This window comes from Puma concolor, chromosome C2 (genome assembly GCF_028749965.1).
Source record: "Puma concolor isolate L17-30 chromosome C2, mPumCon1.1.hap2, whole genome shotgun sequence".
In the NCBI taxonomy this organism is placed as follows: domain Eukaryota; kingdom Metazoa; phylum Chordata; class Mammalia; order Carnivora; family Felidae; genus Puma; species Puma concolor.
The window spans coordinates 27,398,670-27,416,095 of NC_141675.1; the positions used below are offsets into that span (position 1 = coordinate 27,398,670).

General features: G+C 39.7%; 1 protein-coding gene across 5 annotated transcripts in view; it reads left to right on the plus strand.

Moving 5' to 3' along the window:
- NEK11 (NIMA related kinase 11) overlaps window positions 1-17,426 on the plus strand; it is a 284,063-nt gene that overhangs the window by 35,281 nt on the left and 231,356 nt on the right. For 4 of the 5 annotated variants that reach the window (XM_086674282.1, XM_086674283.1, XM_086674284.1 and 1 more), the window contains exon 3: window positions 10,867-11,032. In XM_086674282.1, the coding sequence (XP_086530408.1) occupies window positions 10,867-11,032 (166 nt within the window). Of the gene's footprint in view, window positions 1-10,866; window positions 11,033-17,426 lie in introns of those variants that run through there. The other variant, XM_086674286.1, reaches the window with a different exon arrangement.

Consider the following 17,426-nt stretch of genomic DNA (forward strand, 5'->3'; position numbering starts at 1 on the left):
AGGAATTCTTTTTTCTTGGTGTTTTTCACTTCACCGATTTATATATTTTCTATTTTTTTTGCTAAATTATCCATGCCCTTTACTTCACTCTTTCCCTCCTTGCCACTCATTCTAGATTTCCTATTTGCTCTTATAGCTCCCATATCTATACCCAAGGGAAGGAAGGGGACAGTGGTGACATTTTAATCATTTTTAATCCTAATACTTTTTGATAACTGCTAAAAATTTTGACATATGAAAATTTTGAATTAATGACAAAAAAAGTGTTTTCAAATTATTTAAACAATTACGGTGTTGTCTTAGTTTCCAGATTTACTAATGACAAATAATTTCTAGTCATTTATTAGGATGTATTTTCTTGCTATAGATCCATTTTTATGTAGTTCATTATAGTTCACCTTGTTATGATTTTTTGAAGATTAATACTGATGTTCAAGTAGAAAAGAGCCATTATACCTTTTCCAGTTTAAATTAGGAGACTTAGTGCTTTCTAAGTACAAATGAATGTTCACCCAGTTCTCTCTCTCTGCTTCTAATCTCTTCTTTAAAAATCTCCTCTTCCTTCTTGTAGCAAAGCATTAGTATTAGAGTGTCTTTAGCTATCAAAACAGCTTAAATAATAAGAAAGACTCTGGAAAACAGTGTGAAGGTTCCTCAAAAAATTAAAAATAGATCTATCCTATGACCCAGCAATAGCACTGCTAGGAATTTACCCAAGGGATACAGGAGTGCTGATGCATAGGGGCACTTGTACCCCAATGTTTATAGCAGCACTTTCAACAATAGCTAAATTATGTAATAAGAATGAAATATGGCCCTTTGTAGCAACATGGATGGAACTGGAGAGTGTTATGCTAAGTGAAATAAGCCATACAGAGAAAGACAGATACCATATGGTTTCACTCTTATGTGGATCCTGAGAAACTTAACAGAAACACATGGGGGAGGGGAAGGAAAAAAAAAAAGAGGTTAGAGTGGAAGAGAGCCAAAGCATAAGAGACTCTTAAAAACTGAGAACAAACTGAGGATTGATGGGGGGTGGGAGGGAGGGGAGGGTGGGTGATGGGTATTGAGGAAGGCACCTTTTGGGATGAGCACTGGGTGTTGTATGGAAACCAATTTGACAATAAACTTCATATATTGAAAAAAAATTGCAATAAAGCCTTAAAAAAAAAAACAATAGCCAAATTATGGAAAGAGCCTAAATGTCCATCAACCAATGAATGGATAAAGAAATTGTGGTTTATGATGTCATTCCTTGCATTTAATTTTGTGACTATTTTGCTGTTGATTCAAGTCATCTGCCTTTTACTCACTTGGAATAAATATGCCCTGAATGATCAAAAAAGAAAGAAAGAAAGAAAGAAAGAAAGAAAGAAAGAGAGAGAGAGAGAGAGAGAGAGAGAAAGAAAGAAAGAAAGAAAGAAAGAAAGAAAGAGAAAGAAAGAAAGAAAGAAAGAAAGAAAGAAAGAAAGAAAGAAAGAAAGAAAGAAAGAAAGAAAGAAAGAAAAGAAAGAAAGAAAGAAAGAAATTGTGGTTTATATACACAATGGAATACTACTTGGCAATGAGAAAGAATGAAATATGGTCTTTTGTAGCAACGTGGATGGAACTGGAGAGTGTTATGCTAAGTGAAATAAGCCATACAGAGAAAGACAGATACCATATGTTTTCACTTTTATGTGGATCCTGAGAAACTTAACAGAAGACCATTTGGGAGGGGAAGGGGGAAAAAAAAGTTAGAGAGGGAAGGAGGCAAAACTGAGAATAAACTGAGGGTTGATGGGGGGTGGAGGGAGGGGAAAGTGGGTGATGGGCATTGAGAAAGGCACCTGCTGGGATGAGTACTGGGTGTTGTATAGAAACCAATTGGACAATAAATTTCATATTAAAAAGAAAAAGAAAGGCATCTCACTAACAAGAACTCTAGAAAGAGAGGGAAGTTCCAGGTTGATGAAATTAGCAGCTCATAATATCATGAAGGCCTTTGGTGCCTACTGTTTCCTATCATTCAGCCTGTCATCTTGGGGTGGCTTCCTTCATGACCCCAGCTGGCTGCCAAAGTTCAAGGAGTCACATGGAGATGATGACATGCAGAGGCAGATTAAAGGAGAGTTTCCTCCCACGCTTCTCTTTTTATCACCAAGGAACATCTTTCCCAGAAAACCCCAAAGACTTCTCATATCTTCTAGGCCAGAATTACATCACGCCAAAACTAATCACTGGTAAGGGGAATAGGATTACATGATAGACTTAGGTGAATTATGATTCATCCCAGGGGCTGGGGAGAGGGTCCTCCTCTTTAGATCATATGATGGTGGAGTTGTGGGGAGATGGGTAGACAGTCAGTGTCTCTTAAAATAATCAAGATGTAATATTCAGTGACTTGGCTCATCTGTATAAATAAGAAAAATAGAATGGCCTGACCACTTGTGTTGAGGTATAGGGGAGAAGGAAAGGGGAGAAGAGCCATAACTGGTTTTGAGGGGGAAAGTAGAGTTGATTCTAATACATCCCAGGTTGTAAGGAGAACTTTTAGAGTCTCCTCTAAAGAAGCTCCAGAAAGCTGTTCACCATGAAGGGAATCCACTCATTTTTTTAGCTAAAAGGAGAGCGAAGGGCAGTTTGTTCCCAATGAAGCTTTTCATGAGACAGTCCCAGCAGCTTTTATGGAGGCTGTGGTTTAGAAATGGAGGTGGGGAGGGGGCGGAATAGACCCACTGTAGTGAGTGCAAACTACACAGGCTTTCTCAATAGGCCCAAAACCAATGCTGGCTTTTGTAACTATCTGATTAATTAATACTCACTGATGGATTTCTTGGCTCGGCTTAAGGCTCTTTGCTCAAGAGAATTGAAAAACCCCTGGGTGAAGGGCTTTTCACAACAGAGCAGTTAGACATGTTATATCTTCTCCAAATAACCTCCAAGGAGTCCTCTGGAAAAGAACTGGATATGGCATATCCTGAAGCCAGTTCTATTCTTTATTTTTTAAAGTTTATTTCTTTATTTATTTTGAGAGAGAGAGAGAGAGAGAGAGGACCCCAAACAGTTCTGTGCTGTCAGCACAGAGCCCAAGGCAGGGCTCAATTTCACAAACTGTGAGATCATGACCTGAGCCAAGATCAAGGGTCAGATGCTTAACCGACTGAGCCACCAGGTGCCTGCCAGTTCTATTCCTGCACTGACACCAAAGATTCTCCGCAGAGCTCTTACAGTGAGCACCAGTGCTGTTTCCAGCCTTGAAACATGTGCTCAAACCACTTCTACTTTTCAAAATTTATACAGATGGGGAAAGTCATTGAATTCACATAGTTATTAGAAATTTTTTATTTGGGCCATATTTGTCTCCAAACCTCCGACTCCTGAAATCTCTGTTTACTCTCTTCAGTTCCTTAAAAATAAATGGCAACTTGCATAATGTTATGGTACCAGCCTTGAAACACTGGATAGAAGTTGTCACCACAAATGATAATATAATCTAGACAGGAGCCAGGATAGCTTATTTGCCAAACTAAAATGTCTGAAATAATTCTACTCTTATTTATTTGTTCTTTGTTTATTATCTGTAGTATTAGTTATTGTTAATTATTTATTCTTTGCTTGTTATCTGTGTGCAATACTCCTATACACTGCTCATGTGTTTGTAAACTAAATCGGTTTTGAAAAGTCTAGGGTATGGAATTCACCTATAGGTTATAAGTGATTTTCGGTTTCATTATTCACTATAAAGACACTTTACTTTTTCTAGGAATCACTATATCTTAGCCATTTTCAGGATATAGATAAAATCGACCAGATTTTCCATTTTGCAGGAACTTCATTTTTATCCCTGTGGAAGACAGTGTTGGTGCCCGTATATCACCTGGGAAAATAGTGTTTCCTGTGCATGGGTCCACCTTCAACTGCTAGCACAGGCCTCTCTCTGGCCAGTAGGGCCCCGTGCTCTGGCATGGTGGGAGAGTGGGGGAGTTAATACTCCCAGGGAGCAGCCTTCACCAGAGAATGAAGGGAGTTGGTCCCTGCACCTCAGTCAGGGGACTCAGAGGTGCCTACACTGGCTTCCAAGCGTTCCTTCACAGAACTAAGCTCCAGTTGCTACAGCGGTGACTAGCTTGGTAATGCCCCTGAGCAGCTTCTCTCCCCACTCCCTCTCACTGCTTAAATGACTACTTGCACACAAACCTGTGTCTCAAGGTTTGCTTCTTGGGGACCCCAAACTAAGAGAATCCTCTAGAGCAGAGCATGGTTTAATGGTTCCTCACATTTATTTTTAAAATCTTGTTATATAAAACATATTTGGATAAAAACTGAGGATACATAGATGGGTGAGGAGGAAGGAAGAAAAGAGTGGTTTGTGAGCCTGCTAGTTTTACAGGTCTTTTAAAAAGTACTTCATTCCACATTGCATAATGTATACTCTGGTTGTGTGTTTGTGTGGGTGTGTGTATCTAAAGAATGGCATATAGATATAGAAATTCTTGCCTAGTTTTTGTAGTTTTTGTAAGTAGTTTTCTTTATAAAAAACTCACAGGCTTATTAACTTTCATAAACTATTCAAATAATTCAAATACAGACATTCCTCTACTGGGTATCGATTTTTACAGGGCAAATAGTAAAGAATGATAAATTCATTTCTTTTGCTCCTTGGAATCCAGCTAGAGATAAGGTAATTCCACATAGTACAAAGTAGTTTGCGTGTGCAAAAGTGAATATCCTGGGATGCTAATCTATAGGTTTTGCCTTTTCTTTTCTCCTCAAAGAACAACTAAGGATCCCCACCCTACACCCAACTCTATTATAGCATTTATCATGATGTTGTTCAACTATTTTTATAATTCTTGGCCTCTCCCGTGGACTGAGCTCTCTTGAAGGTCAAGAGGTTTCTCTTTCTGATCTTTGTATCCCCAGCACATGGCATAGTGTTTGACATACAGAAGACAATAAGTAAGTAGCTGGTCATGTAACAGAAGTACAGAATTTCCTATCTTAAGGTATTTGGGAGTGGCTGCTTGGGGCCTTGTATGGAGTCTGAAATTGGGCTCTCCTTCTCAGTATAGATGTCTGCAATGGGCACCTGCACTGTATCATGATGCTATTTGAGCCCCCAAAACTCTGCTACATGCTGGTGATCAGGAGTGGAGAGGAAAAGACCAGGTGAGTCAGAGAATTCTAGCCCCCAAAGAGCTGGGATCAGGAATTTACTGGTTAGAAACAAAAGCAGCTCATAGATTATGGCATATGATGGTGACCTATAAAATTATTTTGTCCTTTTCTCTGGACACAGACATTAAAATATGGTTTTTTTTTTAGTTGCTGAGAGAAGAATAAACAACAAATAAAGTAAAATTCCATCTGTAGTATACTCTCCACGAAATTCTGTAAGTTTTTCTTCCAGGTACTCCTTTAGTAACTTCAGTACTTGGTATTTCCATTTTTTAATCAATGTACCACTGTATCGAACCAATATCACTCTCTGCCATTATATTCTCTTATGTCTCTTTACATTTTAAATGTATATATTATATTAAAAAGTATGAAATAACTTTAAAAAGGGTGTTTTGTACTCTCATGATATTTCTACCCATAGAAAAGTAAGCAACACTGTGGCCTTAAATCCCTTAGAGGATGCTACATTTTAAGACTTGAATTAATAAATAAAAATTAGCCTAAGAGAGCTAGAGTTTTGGAGATTCCATTTTCATTACCCCAAAGTGTTTACAGTGATTTGTGGTAATACCTGAACATGCCTATTGCATTGGTCAGGGCTCCCAGTACAGATAAGTGCAGCCTCCTTATGTGGTTTGAGCAGAATGGGATTTGTTCCAGAACACAGATAGCTCACATCAGCAGCAGGAGGGCTGGGGAGCAGGTTAAAGGCTAAATTTCCAGGAACATCAGCCAGAACCATGCCACTGAAGTGGCTTGCTGCCACTTCCACCAGGGCCACGCCATTTCTTATGCCACCTATGTTAATGAAAGGGTGGCCCTGTGCCCACCCTGTTTCTTCACTCAGCTCACACCCAAAGCAAAGTCTCAGGTGAGTGCAGCTGATTGGTAGAACCTAGGTCACACCTTGGGTGCCCCAGCTCAAGCGAGATGGGAGATGTGGAGTTTTTTTGTTCGTCGGTTTTTGTTTGTTTTTATCTATCTGGGGAAGGCAGGACCCACAGTCCAGGGATCTAGTGCAATGTAGGGAGGCTGTCTAAAGATGCTGGGCAGCCTCAAATGACAGGTTTCTGCTGTAATAATGTCACGTGAAAATAACAGTAGGCAAATTGTGCAAAAGGTTTGCCCTCTACTGTTTAAAAAAAAACTGTAGCAAAAAGATGGGAAGGAAATACGCAGAAATATTTTTTAACGTTTATTTATTTATTTTTGCTGTCAGCACAGAGCCCGGTATGGGGTTCCATCCCACGAACCGTGAGATCATGACCTGAGCCAAAATCAAGAGTCAGGCTCCCAACCGACTGAGCCACCCAGGCGCCCCAAAGCATCATAACATCTTAAATGAGGAGAGCCTCAGATGTTATTTACTCCAACTTCACAGCGCTCATCTCGATATGAAGTTTTTGAAAATATATGTATTTTTGCACATTCACATACATTTATCTTTTTGTTTAATATTTGTCTTTCCCGGTAGATACAAGGGCAGGGCCTATGAATCTCCAGTGCCTGCTACACTGTAGACATGTTGTAGGTGCTTACAACATGCATGCAATGCATGACTGTTAATGCTTAAATCACAGGGAAGGGACATAGCTAGTTTTTTCCAGACTAACTGCAAAGCTTTCCACACCCACTAGCTGACTAGCCCTCACCAAGATGGTTGTGGCTACATGGGACCTTATCCCACTGCTTCTCATGCCTCACTGGGACATAGGGGATTCTAGAACTCTCTTGGGCTCATCAGCTTCCTTGCCCCTTGAGGACCTTTTTTTTTTCCACTCCTACCCCTAGCTGGACACCAGAAAATGAGAGGGTGCTGCTATTTTTTCTATGCCCTGCTTTGGAAAGAGAGCACAGTTCTTCTGTTCTCATGTTCTGCTACCCATCTTGGAGTCCTGTTCCTACTCTCCTCTCTGGACCCGGCCTAGGGCACATGAACTGTTTTCAAGGGCTCAGCTACACCTAACTTTCTTGCCTTCCCTTCATCTGGTCCAGAGGCTCTCTTTCTCACCTGGAGGTGGAGAGGACACTCACTCACTGGCCACATATTCCTTCAGATCTTTTCTCTAGCCTTGGTCTCTCCTGTGGAAAATCAAAAGCCAGGGATTTGAGTTATCCTCTGGTTTGTGAGATGTCCTCTTTTTCCTGAGGCAGCATATGCTGCTGATTCGATGGGGAACATGTGAAAGAATAAGAGGATATTGTGGGGGGGGGGGGAACAACCCTTGGTTAACATCTCAAAAATAAAATCTGCCCCATTTATATGATGAGTGGGTGAATTTTAAGGGAATGAAATTAGCTATAGTTATCCCAGATTTCCAAAGTCACCCTCCAAAGTTTGTCAGTTTGTTACTGATTCTAGAAAGAAAGAAGCATGCCACTTGGGAAAAAGAACAGAAAGTTTGTAAGTTAAGTGGGTCTGCAGGGATGCTTGTGTGTGTAGGTATTTTTGTTGTGTTGTGTTGCGTTTTGCTGCTGTCATAAAGTTTCTCCCAAACAGTTGAAGTTCTGATAAAATAAATATCTGTCATGTTATTTAGGAGTGGGTGACAGGCTGAGAGTCACCAAGCAGGTGACAAGCTGTCCTTGTTTTGGTATGTTTCCATGCTGCCTTCGACTGATATTGATCTCATATTTTGTGATAGGTAATGAGAGTTTCCTCTGTTGGTTCAGTGACATGATTTTAGGTAAGGAAGGTAGAATGTCTCTGCGTCAGCTAGAGATGATTGTATTAGATACCACCTGTCTTAATAGCCCTACCTTCGTCTGCTAAGCTGTGGGCAAATGAGATTTTATGCTTTATCATCAGGCTGCCAGACAGGACTCAGGTTAACTATATGTAAAATCTCAAGCTCTGTTGCACAATAGTTGGTGTTTATGAGGAAAAATAAGTATATTTAAGCTTTTTATAGCATTTGTTCCTTCACAGCAAGAGAATATTGCAAGTTTGTGTAAGGCTTTATGTTGTCATGCTTAACCACTGTGACTTTTACAACTGCATATTAGCTGGGCACAGTAAATTACTGGAAAGGCACTATGAAGATGTCATTGAGCTTTGCTAGCTGCGTGGTAATCTTCAGAAGTTACAGAAAAACATAACTACGGATGTCATTTCAAGCTCCTTTCACTAACAGTCTGGATGCCACTCTTAATAACATGAGGTCAGTTTTAACCAAATTCTTGATGGAACTGGTCTTCTTATAGAAAATGGTCCCATGCAAGCATTTCTCTAGAATCACTTCATTATCAAGTAGGGGCCTGAGAAGGTGTTCATTACCTAACAACACCAAAGGGAAAGCTCCATTAGGGGAAGGGAACCAAATGTTCCAACTTTCTAAATTGCAGTCCTAGTTAAAGACACCTGTAAATGGCAAAGCAGAGCCTGTGAGGCCCCCTGTTTAGGGCCCTCCTATCTAATGCAGCCAGTGCCTGCTGGGGTTGTCTTTTAGGGGTTCACAATGGGAAGACCATGAGAAACATTTAAAATGAATAAAATGTTATGAATGATTCAAGTTTTAGGAAAACTGATTTCCCAATAATGGCCATCTTGAAATAGAAGATTCTCCTGATGAATCAGATTTTGGAGAATGGAAACTTAACAACAAGCTTTTATTGGTCAAGAAAAAAAGCCAAATGTCACCCAACATGCGATACGGATCAGTAAGATAAGGACACTTTCTAAGTTTTCCTACATAGTGTCTCAGCTTTTAGGACAGATTGTCTAACCTAGAATTTTTATGAAATGTTTGCCACTGAGGAATAGGAGAGGCAAAAACTGCACAAGACAGTGCTGACTGCAGTATTAAAGCTTCTAGGCCCTGCATCTGAGCGAAGAAACAGGCTCTGTCTCTGGTATTGCCTGAGGAAATGTCTTCCACAGTGGAACAACTAGGGGGGAGTCTTATTTGAATCAATGAAAAAATGTATAGTATAATCACATTTTTAAGGATGATAGGAGCTCTCCTATCCATTGTGATTGGGGCTGGTACTTGGGTAAACAGAGGAAACAATTTTTAAATGCAATGACATAATGAAAATATTTACATCAATGTAAAACATATTATTGCACATTTTCTCCAATTTTTTGATGCACAGCCAATATCTAATGTTTTCTGATTAGAGGTCCCTTCATCTTTTTTTTTTTTTTGCATAAACTACATCCATAGGATGTTACGTTTTCCAGGTTTACCTTCTTTAAAACGGAATGAAAATTTAGCAGCATGAATTCAGAATACTTGATTTTTACATTTTTAAACCAACTTTTTAGCGCTATCTTGTCAATTACTTATTTAACCGCAATTCTTTTTTGTAACTTGTCACTGTGAAGTTTTTCGGTAAGCGTTTGACTTAGTTTTCCTCACAAAGATAACACTCATACTCATCCTTCATCAGTTTGTCATATTTAAGTCACAAATTTACAGTGGTAAGCACAACTGGCGTAAACAAGTTTGGGAGTAAACACAATGACTCGGTAAGCACACATCTTACCTGGAAGGGCAGGAGTTAACGGGTGTGCCAGAGAGCACCTCCTGGGCACCTACTGGGCACAGGCATTACTTGTGGCAAAAGCTGCTGTCAGCATCTGTTAGGGCTGGAGAGCTCTGCTTAATCTATGAGTTGGTTGAAGGGCCTTTAATTAAGACTGTTTCTACTATAAATACATTTTCATTAATATGCATAGGCTGTAACTCTTAAAGACTATCTTTGTAAAATGTTTTCTAGCATGGGTTTTGCAGAACTTGCCTTAATGAATAGCCAACGTTTACTTATAATCAGCAGAATCTGTCTCACATGTAATTGGTGCTCTAAAGTGCTTTTCCCTGGCAATCTGGTTTATACTCGGTACCATAATTGGTTTGTTCATCAGACTATTTTTTTCTTAGATGGGAAGAGATAGTGTTTTGGTCCACTCCTCATTGAATTATCACAGTTTAAAATTAATAATTTGGAGATTTAATGAGCTCTTGTTCCATTTATACATGCTTGAGACCCTAAATACCTCTATCAATGTTTTTAGATTTTTTTTTTCTCTTAAACACTAATAGCAATAAAGTATGCTATGCCAAGAATAGTTTGAAAAAGAAAGAATATAGATAATGGCCCTATTGATATTAAGTTGATAGATTTGGAAAATTTTAGAGCTGAGATAGAAGCATGTGTGTTTGTGTGTGTGTGTGTGTGTGTAAGAGGCAGAGAAAGACAAGGTCAAAGAAAGACACAGAGAGACAGAGTGACAGATATATATAAGTGAGAGAGAGAGAGACAAAGAGAGACAGAGATAGATACCAAGATAGGAATAGAGAGAAATAGAAAAGCTGAGGAAAACAGATAAGGTGAGAGATAAAACATACACAGAGACAGATGGAAGCAGAGACACCATGTGAAAGACAAAGAGAAACTGAGACATATAGAGACCAAGGAAGAGCCACCTCAGCAATGTTGCTTAAGATTAGCTCAGTCTCTGCCCAGTTTGATCAAAACTGTAGTGCCACAGGTGTGTCAGTGACTGGGCTAGGCAAGCAGGCCCCGGGACCACTAGGAGACTCAGTGTCATAACAGCCAATACCAGACCCATGATTGGGTCGTAGCCTGGGCATTAACTAGGTGGCCCTGAACCATTTGTTCATATAAATTATTTTTTTTTTAAATCTAAATGTACTTAAATATTGTTTGTTTTTTTGTTTTTGTTTTTGGCTGCAGAAAAGTACTGAAGGAAATCTCTGTGGGAGAACTCAATCCAAATGAGACTGTGCAGGCCAATTTGGAGGCCCAGCTCCTTTCCAAGCTGGACCACCCAGCCATTGTCAAGTTCCATGCAAGCTTTGTGGAGCAAGATAATTTCTGCATTATCACTGAGTACTGTGAGGTGAGACTCTCCTCTTTTGGAATTCTCAATAAAAATCTGTTTCATGGTAAATGGCACTCTATAAAGGGACATCTCATAAGTTCAATTATCAAATCACTAGCCGGTGGGTGGGGGGTTGGGTTAAATAGGTGATGGGGATTAAGGATGTTGTGATGAGCACCTGGTGTTGTATGGAAGCGTTGAATCACTATATTGTATACCTGTAACTAATATTACACTGTGATGTTAACTAAGTGGAATTTTAAATAAAAACTGAAAAGAAAAGAACCCCTCAAGCTGGACTATAAAGACCCGGGATATCACGTCTTGCAACTGAGAATTATAATCTTTAGGTAATTGACAAACTCAATTCCAATGAAGGAGTATTTGCTGCAGAAGAATGCTTCTTGGGGATGTATTTTAGGGAGAATGTCACCCAAACCTTCTACAGTGGGTCCATTGGACAGACCATTTAAATGCTATAATGGAGTCCTGCATGGAGCAGAGGTCCATCTCTTGAGTTTTGGGTTCTAGGCTTATTCCTCATTTTCCTCGATGGAAATTTGGAAATGGAAATATGGCCCATTTTCCTCATGGAAATACTTCTTCATACTTATAAATTTGTGATTAATGGCTTCAGATATTTTCAATTTTCCCTGCCACTCCATGTTCTCTGCAAGTAATAGCTGTGCATTTTACTGAGCCCCAACCAAATATGAAGCTGCTGGAAAGGTACCAGAGGGGGAAAGTGCCAAGGTGTATCTATAATATGAATCTGTATGTTTGTTCCTGAGAGGCTAGGTAGAGGGGAGTTATAAGGGTGGGATCAGGCAGAGAGTACGTAAAGATGACCTTGCTCAAAATATCTTCCAGAACATTCTGGGAGCTAGTCTTAGGCAAATGCACTTTGGGAGAATTTGGTGCTATTTATACTTTAGAGTGAATTTAGCCAGTTCATCACCTGGGTGTTGCTGGGGCCTGAATGAAAAGATGCTGGGGAGAAAGAAGATGCTCCTTAGAATGGAAGACAGGTCTGTTTGGGTCAGAAACTTTGGACAGCCAGAGGGTGCCATGTGTTTGAGAAGCAGAAAAGAAAAGGCAAGAGGAGTTGAAGCTTGGAAGGAGTAGGGATAGCAACAAAAGTCAACCTTTTCTGCTTTACATATCAGCTGGTGTATATTAACCAATATAAGTCAAAAGCCCTATTTAAATATCTGCAAGTTTGAGATATTCCAAGTGTCAGCTATTTCCCTGCAGGTCAGCCTCTTCGGCTCAGCTTTGCCAGGTGTTTCCTCATGCACTCTTCTGCTTGTAGGAAAGTAAGGGAAAAGAAGGGGCGGGGAGAGAAACAGGGAGTTTGGATGTCCGCTTCTCCTTCATCAGTGAACTATTAAGAAAAGTAAAATGATGAGTTGTGCAGAGCAGTGATAACGACCAGCTACTCAGGCATGTATGTCATGAATCCATGCAAAACTGCAGGTATTTCCATATATAGCTACAATATGATCTGTCTGCTACAGTTTAATCATTTTTCTTCCTTTAGCCCTTCAGTTAATCAACTGCTTATGACCATAGAGGTAGCTCTACTGCTGCTTTGAGCACACTGGATTTTCCAAAGATTCTTTCCTGGTCTTAACAATATTTTTCACTGTAGTCATTCCTGTGCAATAGAGCTTTCTGTGATAATGGAAATGTTCCATATTTGTGCTGTCCAATGCAATAGTCAGGAGTCACACATGACTTTTCACCCCTTGACCAAGTGTGGCTAGTGTGATTGAGGAACCAGATGTTAAATTTTATTTAATTTTAATATATTTAAATTAAATAACAAAATATGGCTACTGGCTACCATATTGGACATGTCTAGGTGATAAGCTATAACTTTCTTTCCCTGCCTTATTTTTAAAATTTTTTAACTTTAATGTAACTTTAAGCTACCAGAAAAGTTATAAGAATAACACATGAACTCCCATATACTGTTTGTCCAGATTTGCCAATTGCTTTATCATTCTATTTATTCATCTATCTGTCTGTCTGTCTATCTATCTATCTATCTATCTATCTATCATCTATCCATCTATCTTTCCTGAACCATTTGAGAGGGAGTTGCAGACACAATGCCTCTTTGTTCTAAATACTACTATATTTTCTAAGGCCAAGGACAGTGTCTTTTATAGCCCTGATACAATGATCAAAATTAGAAAATTAACATTGATACGATGTTAGTACGTAATCCATTGGATGTCAAAATGTGATCCCAGGCCAGCAGCATCATTATTACTTGGGCACTCCACCCCAGCCGTACTGAATCAGAAATTCTGGAGGTGCGGTCTGGCAATCTGTGTTTTGACAAGCCCACCAGGTGAGGCCCATCTGCAATCCATCTTCAAATTTAGCCCATTTGTCCCAATTACGTCCTTGGAAAGGATATTTCTGTATGTTTTTTTCTCTCGCAGGATCCAATCCAGGATCATCTGCGTTAATTTTTAAATGCTGGTGGTTTCCAAGGGTTGAGCTACTCTCCTGGGAGGGGCGTTGCCATGGTGACAGCCACAGGCAGGCAGGGGAACTACTGAAGGGTCTTCCTGGGCTCCAGGCTGCTGAGCTGTCAGACTGTCACTTATCTGACTTCTAAGGAATGACGTTTGCGGATCGCTGGTTCTTGTTGTTAACAGAGATATTTCTCATTATCAGACCCACATATGCTCTTAACTCGCACAACTCTGGCATTATCCTCTCTTTATTGAGGTAAAATCATGCTGGAAATAGCAGATGGCCAAACTTGTACTTCATAGAAAAATGCTATCACCATTGAAATAGTTGGTCTTTTTTCTCTCCAAGTTTGCTCTTTTGTAATTTAATTTGGGACCTTGCAAGATCGAAATACATAAATGCATTTGTGAGACTGCTGGATCTACCACTCAACCCTTTGGGCACATAACATCAGATAAGAGTGTCAACAGCAAACAACTGAACTCTCACAACTTCTTGTCAAGATCTAACCAAATCTTTGATGGGGAATAGTTCCAAAACTGCCAAAATGGAAGAGTATTTCAAATACTGACGTCTTCTCTTCTCCCCTGCCCCTACCCCCACCACCCAGTGTTAAATGGGACTACTTGCCATTTCCTGTGTGTCCTGCACAGTTTCACACCTCTTCATCTGTGCTTGGGCCATTCCTTTCAGAGTGTCCTTTCTCATAGCCCCACATCTTCGAATCCTACTCATCCTCTTAGGCCCAGCAGAAATGGTACCTCCTCTACAAAGACTTCAATAATCTCCTGGTGGAAATCCCTCCCCACCCCCACCATATAGCATTATATGTCTCCTGGCACTCAGTACATTATGCATGGTATGAACCATCTCAGACTTTAGATGTGTGGGATTGATCTTTTTCTGATTAATTTTTGTATCATATCAGGGACCCACGTAGTGAGCCACAAAGCAATTAGCAATCAGAAATTTTTTTTTTCTGACGAATTCTTTATTACTTGCTTGCAGCTGCCTCCCACCTCATTTCTGTCAAAGACTAATGGTAAAAGATAAAGTATTGGATCCTTCTACCTGTTACGTATGTCAAAAGCATTTTGTCCTACCTTATTTTGCTGGCACACCTGACAATGTACTGCACTGGAGGGCTGTGAGGTACTACCTACCCACCTGGGTGAGGACAAGGCATCCCCAGAAACCTGGGCATTAACTTAGGAGATGCAGTAGAGTATAGGTGAGTATAGCCCATGTATCTTCAGCAGAGAGAGACCATAATGCTATCAGCTGAAAGCAGGAAAGGTTGGACTTGTCTATTTTCTGCTTAGTGATATTTTTTAAATTTTGTTTTTATTGATTTTTTTAACGTTTATTTTATTTTTGAGAGAGAGAGAGAGAGAGAGCGAGCAGGGAGGGGCAGAGAGAGAGAGGGAGACACAGAATCTGAAGCAGGCTTCACGTTCCATGCTGTCAACAGAGAGCCCAACGTGGGGCTTAAACTCACGAACCGTGAGATCATGACCTGAGCCAAAGTCGGACGCTTAACCAACTGAGCCACCCAGGCACGCCTATTTTCTGCTTAGTGATATTAACATAACTAAACAGAAACTATCTTAGTGTAATAGTAGTGCTCAACCTTGGCTGTACATTAGAATCATGAGGAGATTTCAAAAATCACAAGACCTGAGGCCCATCTCCAGAAAGTTTGATTTAATTGATCTGGATTTTTATCTGGACGTCAGGAGTTTTGAATGCTGTCCAGGTGATTCTAATGTGTAGCCAGGGCTGAGAGCTGCATAAAAAAGTTGAATGGTTAGTGTGGAAGCAGAAAAATGGGGCCATAAAGGAAAACTTGGTCAGTGTGTATGGAGCACTGAGCAAAGATGAGGCCTGGACTGGAGAACGGGGAATTCTGGCTCTGGTGGTGGGTTAGGTTTTATGCTCAGGCCACCTCATTAGGTGCTACGATAATTACCTGGCCTGTTCTCCTTGCTCCGTGTGCAACTTCTGATTATAATTCAGCTCTCCACATATGCCTCTTCTAACAGGAAAAAATCTTGTGGCTAAACTGACATGAGCTCCCTGTTGTCTTGGCAGCTGTAGCTCTCACTGCATGTGAATAAATTGGCATTCTAGATTTATTGGTTCCTTAACAGTTTGAAATTCACCAAGGCAATGATAGTCAGGAGTCTTTCCAAAAGCCATTATTGAGCCCCAAATCTGTGTCAGATATAATTCTAGAGAGTGTGGGGCAACAGAGATAATATAATATTTCTTTAATGAACCCGTCTGGTAGAATAAACAAATCATTTCTATCAATAGCAAAAGTACAAGCTAGATATGGTAAGTGTTGAGGGAAGGAGGTGGTTAAAGTCCTGTGCAAGTTAAGACTAGAGAGAAATGGACTATGGAAACCATGGAGGAGCTGGCATTATATTTGAACTTGAAGTATGGAAAGGATTTGGTCAAGGGAGATGGGGCAAGGACATTTTAGTTAAAGGGAATAATGTGATAAAAAGCTAAGAAGTAGAAAAGCATGGGCCATGATTTAAGAACCTAATACTTCACTTTTAATTATAATGTGTTTGCATTTCCTAATGTTAACAACTTATATACCCATTGTATAATAATCAAAACCAGGGTATTAATATTTTACCAGTTTAATTCCTAGTGTCTTTGTCTGTTCCAGGGCCCAATCTAGGATCCTGCATTGTGTATAATTGTTACATCTCCCTATTCCTTTCTTGTCGGTGACAGTTCCCTTTTCCAGCCTTGTTTTCTATGACCTTGATACTTTTGATGACTACTGGTAACTTATTTTGTAGAAGGCCTCTCAGTTTGGATTTGCCTGATGTTTCCTTGTGATTAGATTGAGGTTCTATATTCTGAGGAAGCACACAAGTGATGTGATGTCCTTCTCACTACATCATATTAAGAGGGAACATGATGCTAGTGCAGCTTATTACTGGTGATGTTAACTTTGACTGATAGAAGTTGTGTCTGCTGGATTTCTCCATTACGGTGTTACTATTTTCTTTTTTTGTAATGGATAAGTATCTTGGGAAAAATATTTTGAGACTATGCTAATATCCTGTTTTTCCTCAAACTTTCACCCACAGATTTTAGCATCTTTCAGTAAAGGTTGCCTGGAGTACTTTATACTGTGATATTTTGCTAATGGTGATTATGTATTTCCCTCACTCTTTCTATATTTACTAATTGGGATTCTCTTATAAGGAAGAGCTGTTCTACTGTCCCTTTCCCATTTATGTATTCAGTTATTTATTTATATCAGCATGAACTCATGAATATTTATTTTATTCTATGGGTTATAACCCAATACTGTCATTTTTGTTTTGTTGTTCAGACTGTTGCAACTTTAGCTGTTGGGGTTCCTTCAGGTTGGCTCTTGTGTCCTCTTAACGTGCCCTTATCCTTTTTCAAGGAGAGGTAGATTCTTATTAATTAATTTTATTTTATAGATGAGGAAACAGGACCCCAGAGAGGTGGAGTGATTTTCTGGCAGTCACATGGCTAGAATATTGAATTTCATCTAGGGCAGAACGAGGACCAGGGGTATTGGGAAAATTGCTCCTTTTTTTTTTTCTTTTACTTGGATCGCTCTAATTCCTTCCTTAATATTTAATAGAGTCAACCAAATAGTCCATGGTTCCTACCTCCCCAAGCATGTAATTATCTACCTGTACATGGACATGAATTAGAAGACATTGGTTGTTTTATTGCTCATACCAACAATGTTAACCAAACATGTTTCAAATTGTGGCCCTAAGCACAAATTTCTACATAGCTACACTAATCAAGCCTATGTAAATTATACAAAATGAAAACTTCCAGTTATAAGATGAACAAGATGTGGGAATCTAGAATATAGTTCTGGGCACAGGGACATAGCTTACAATACTGTACT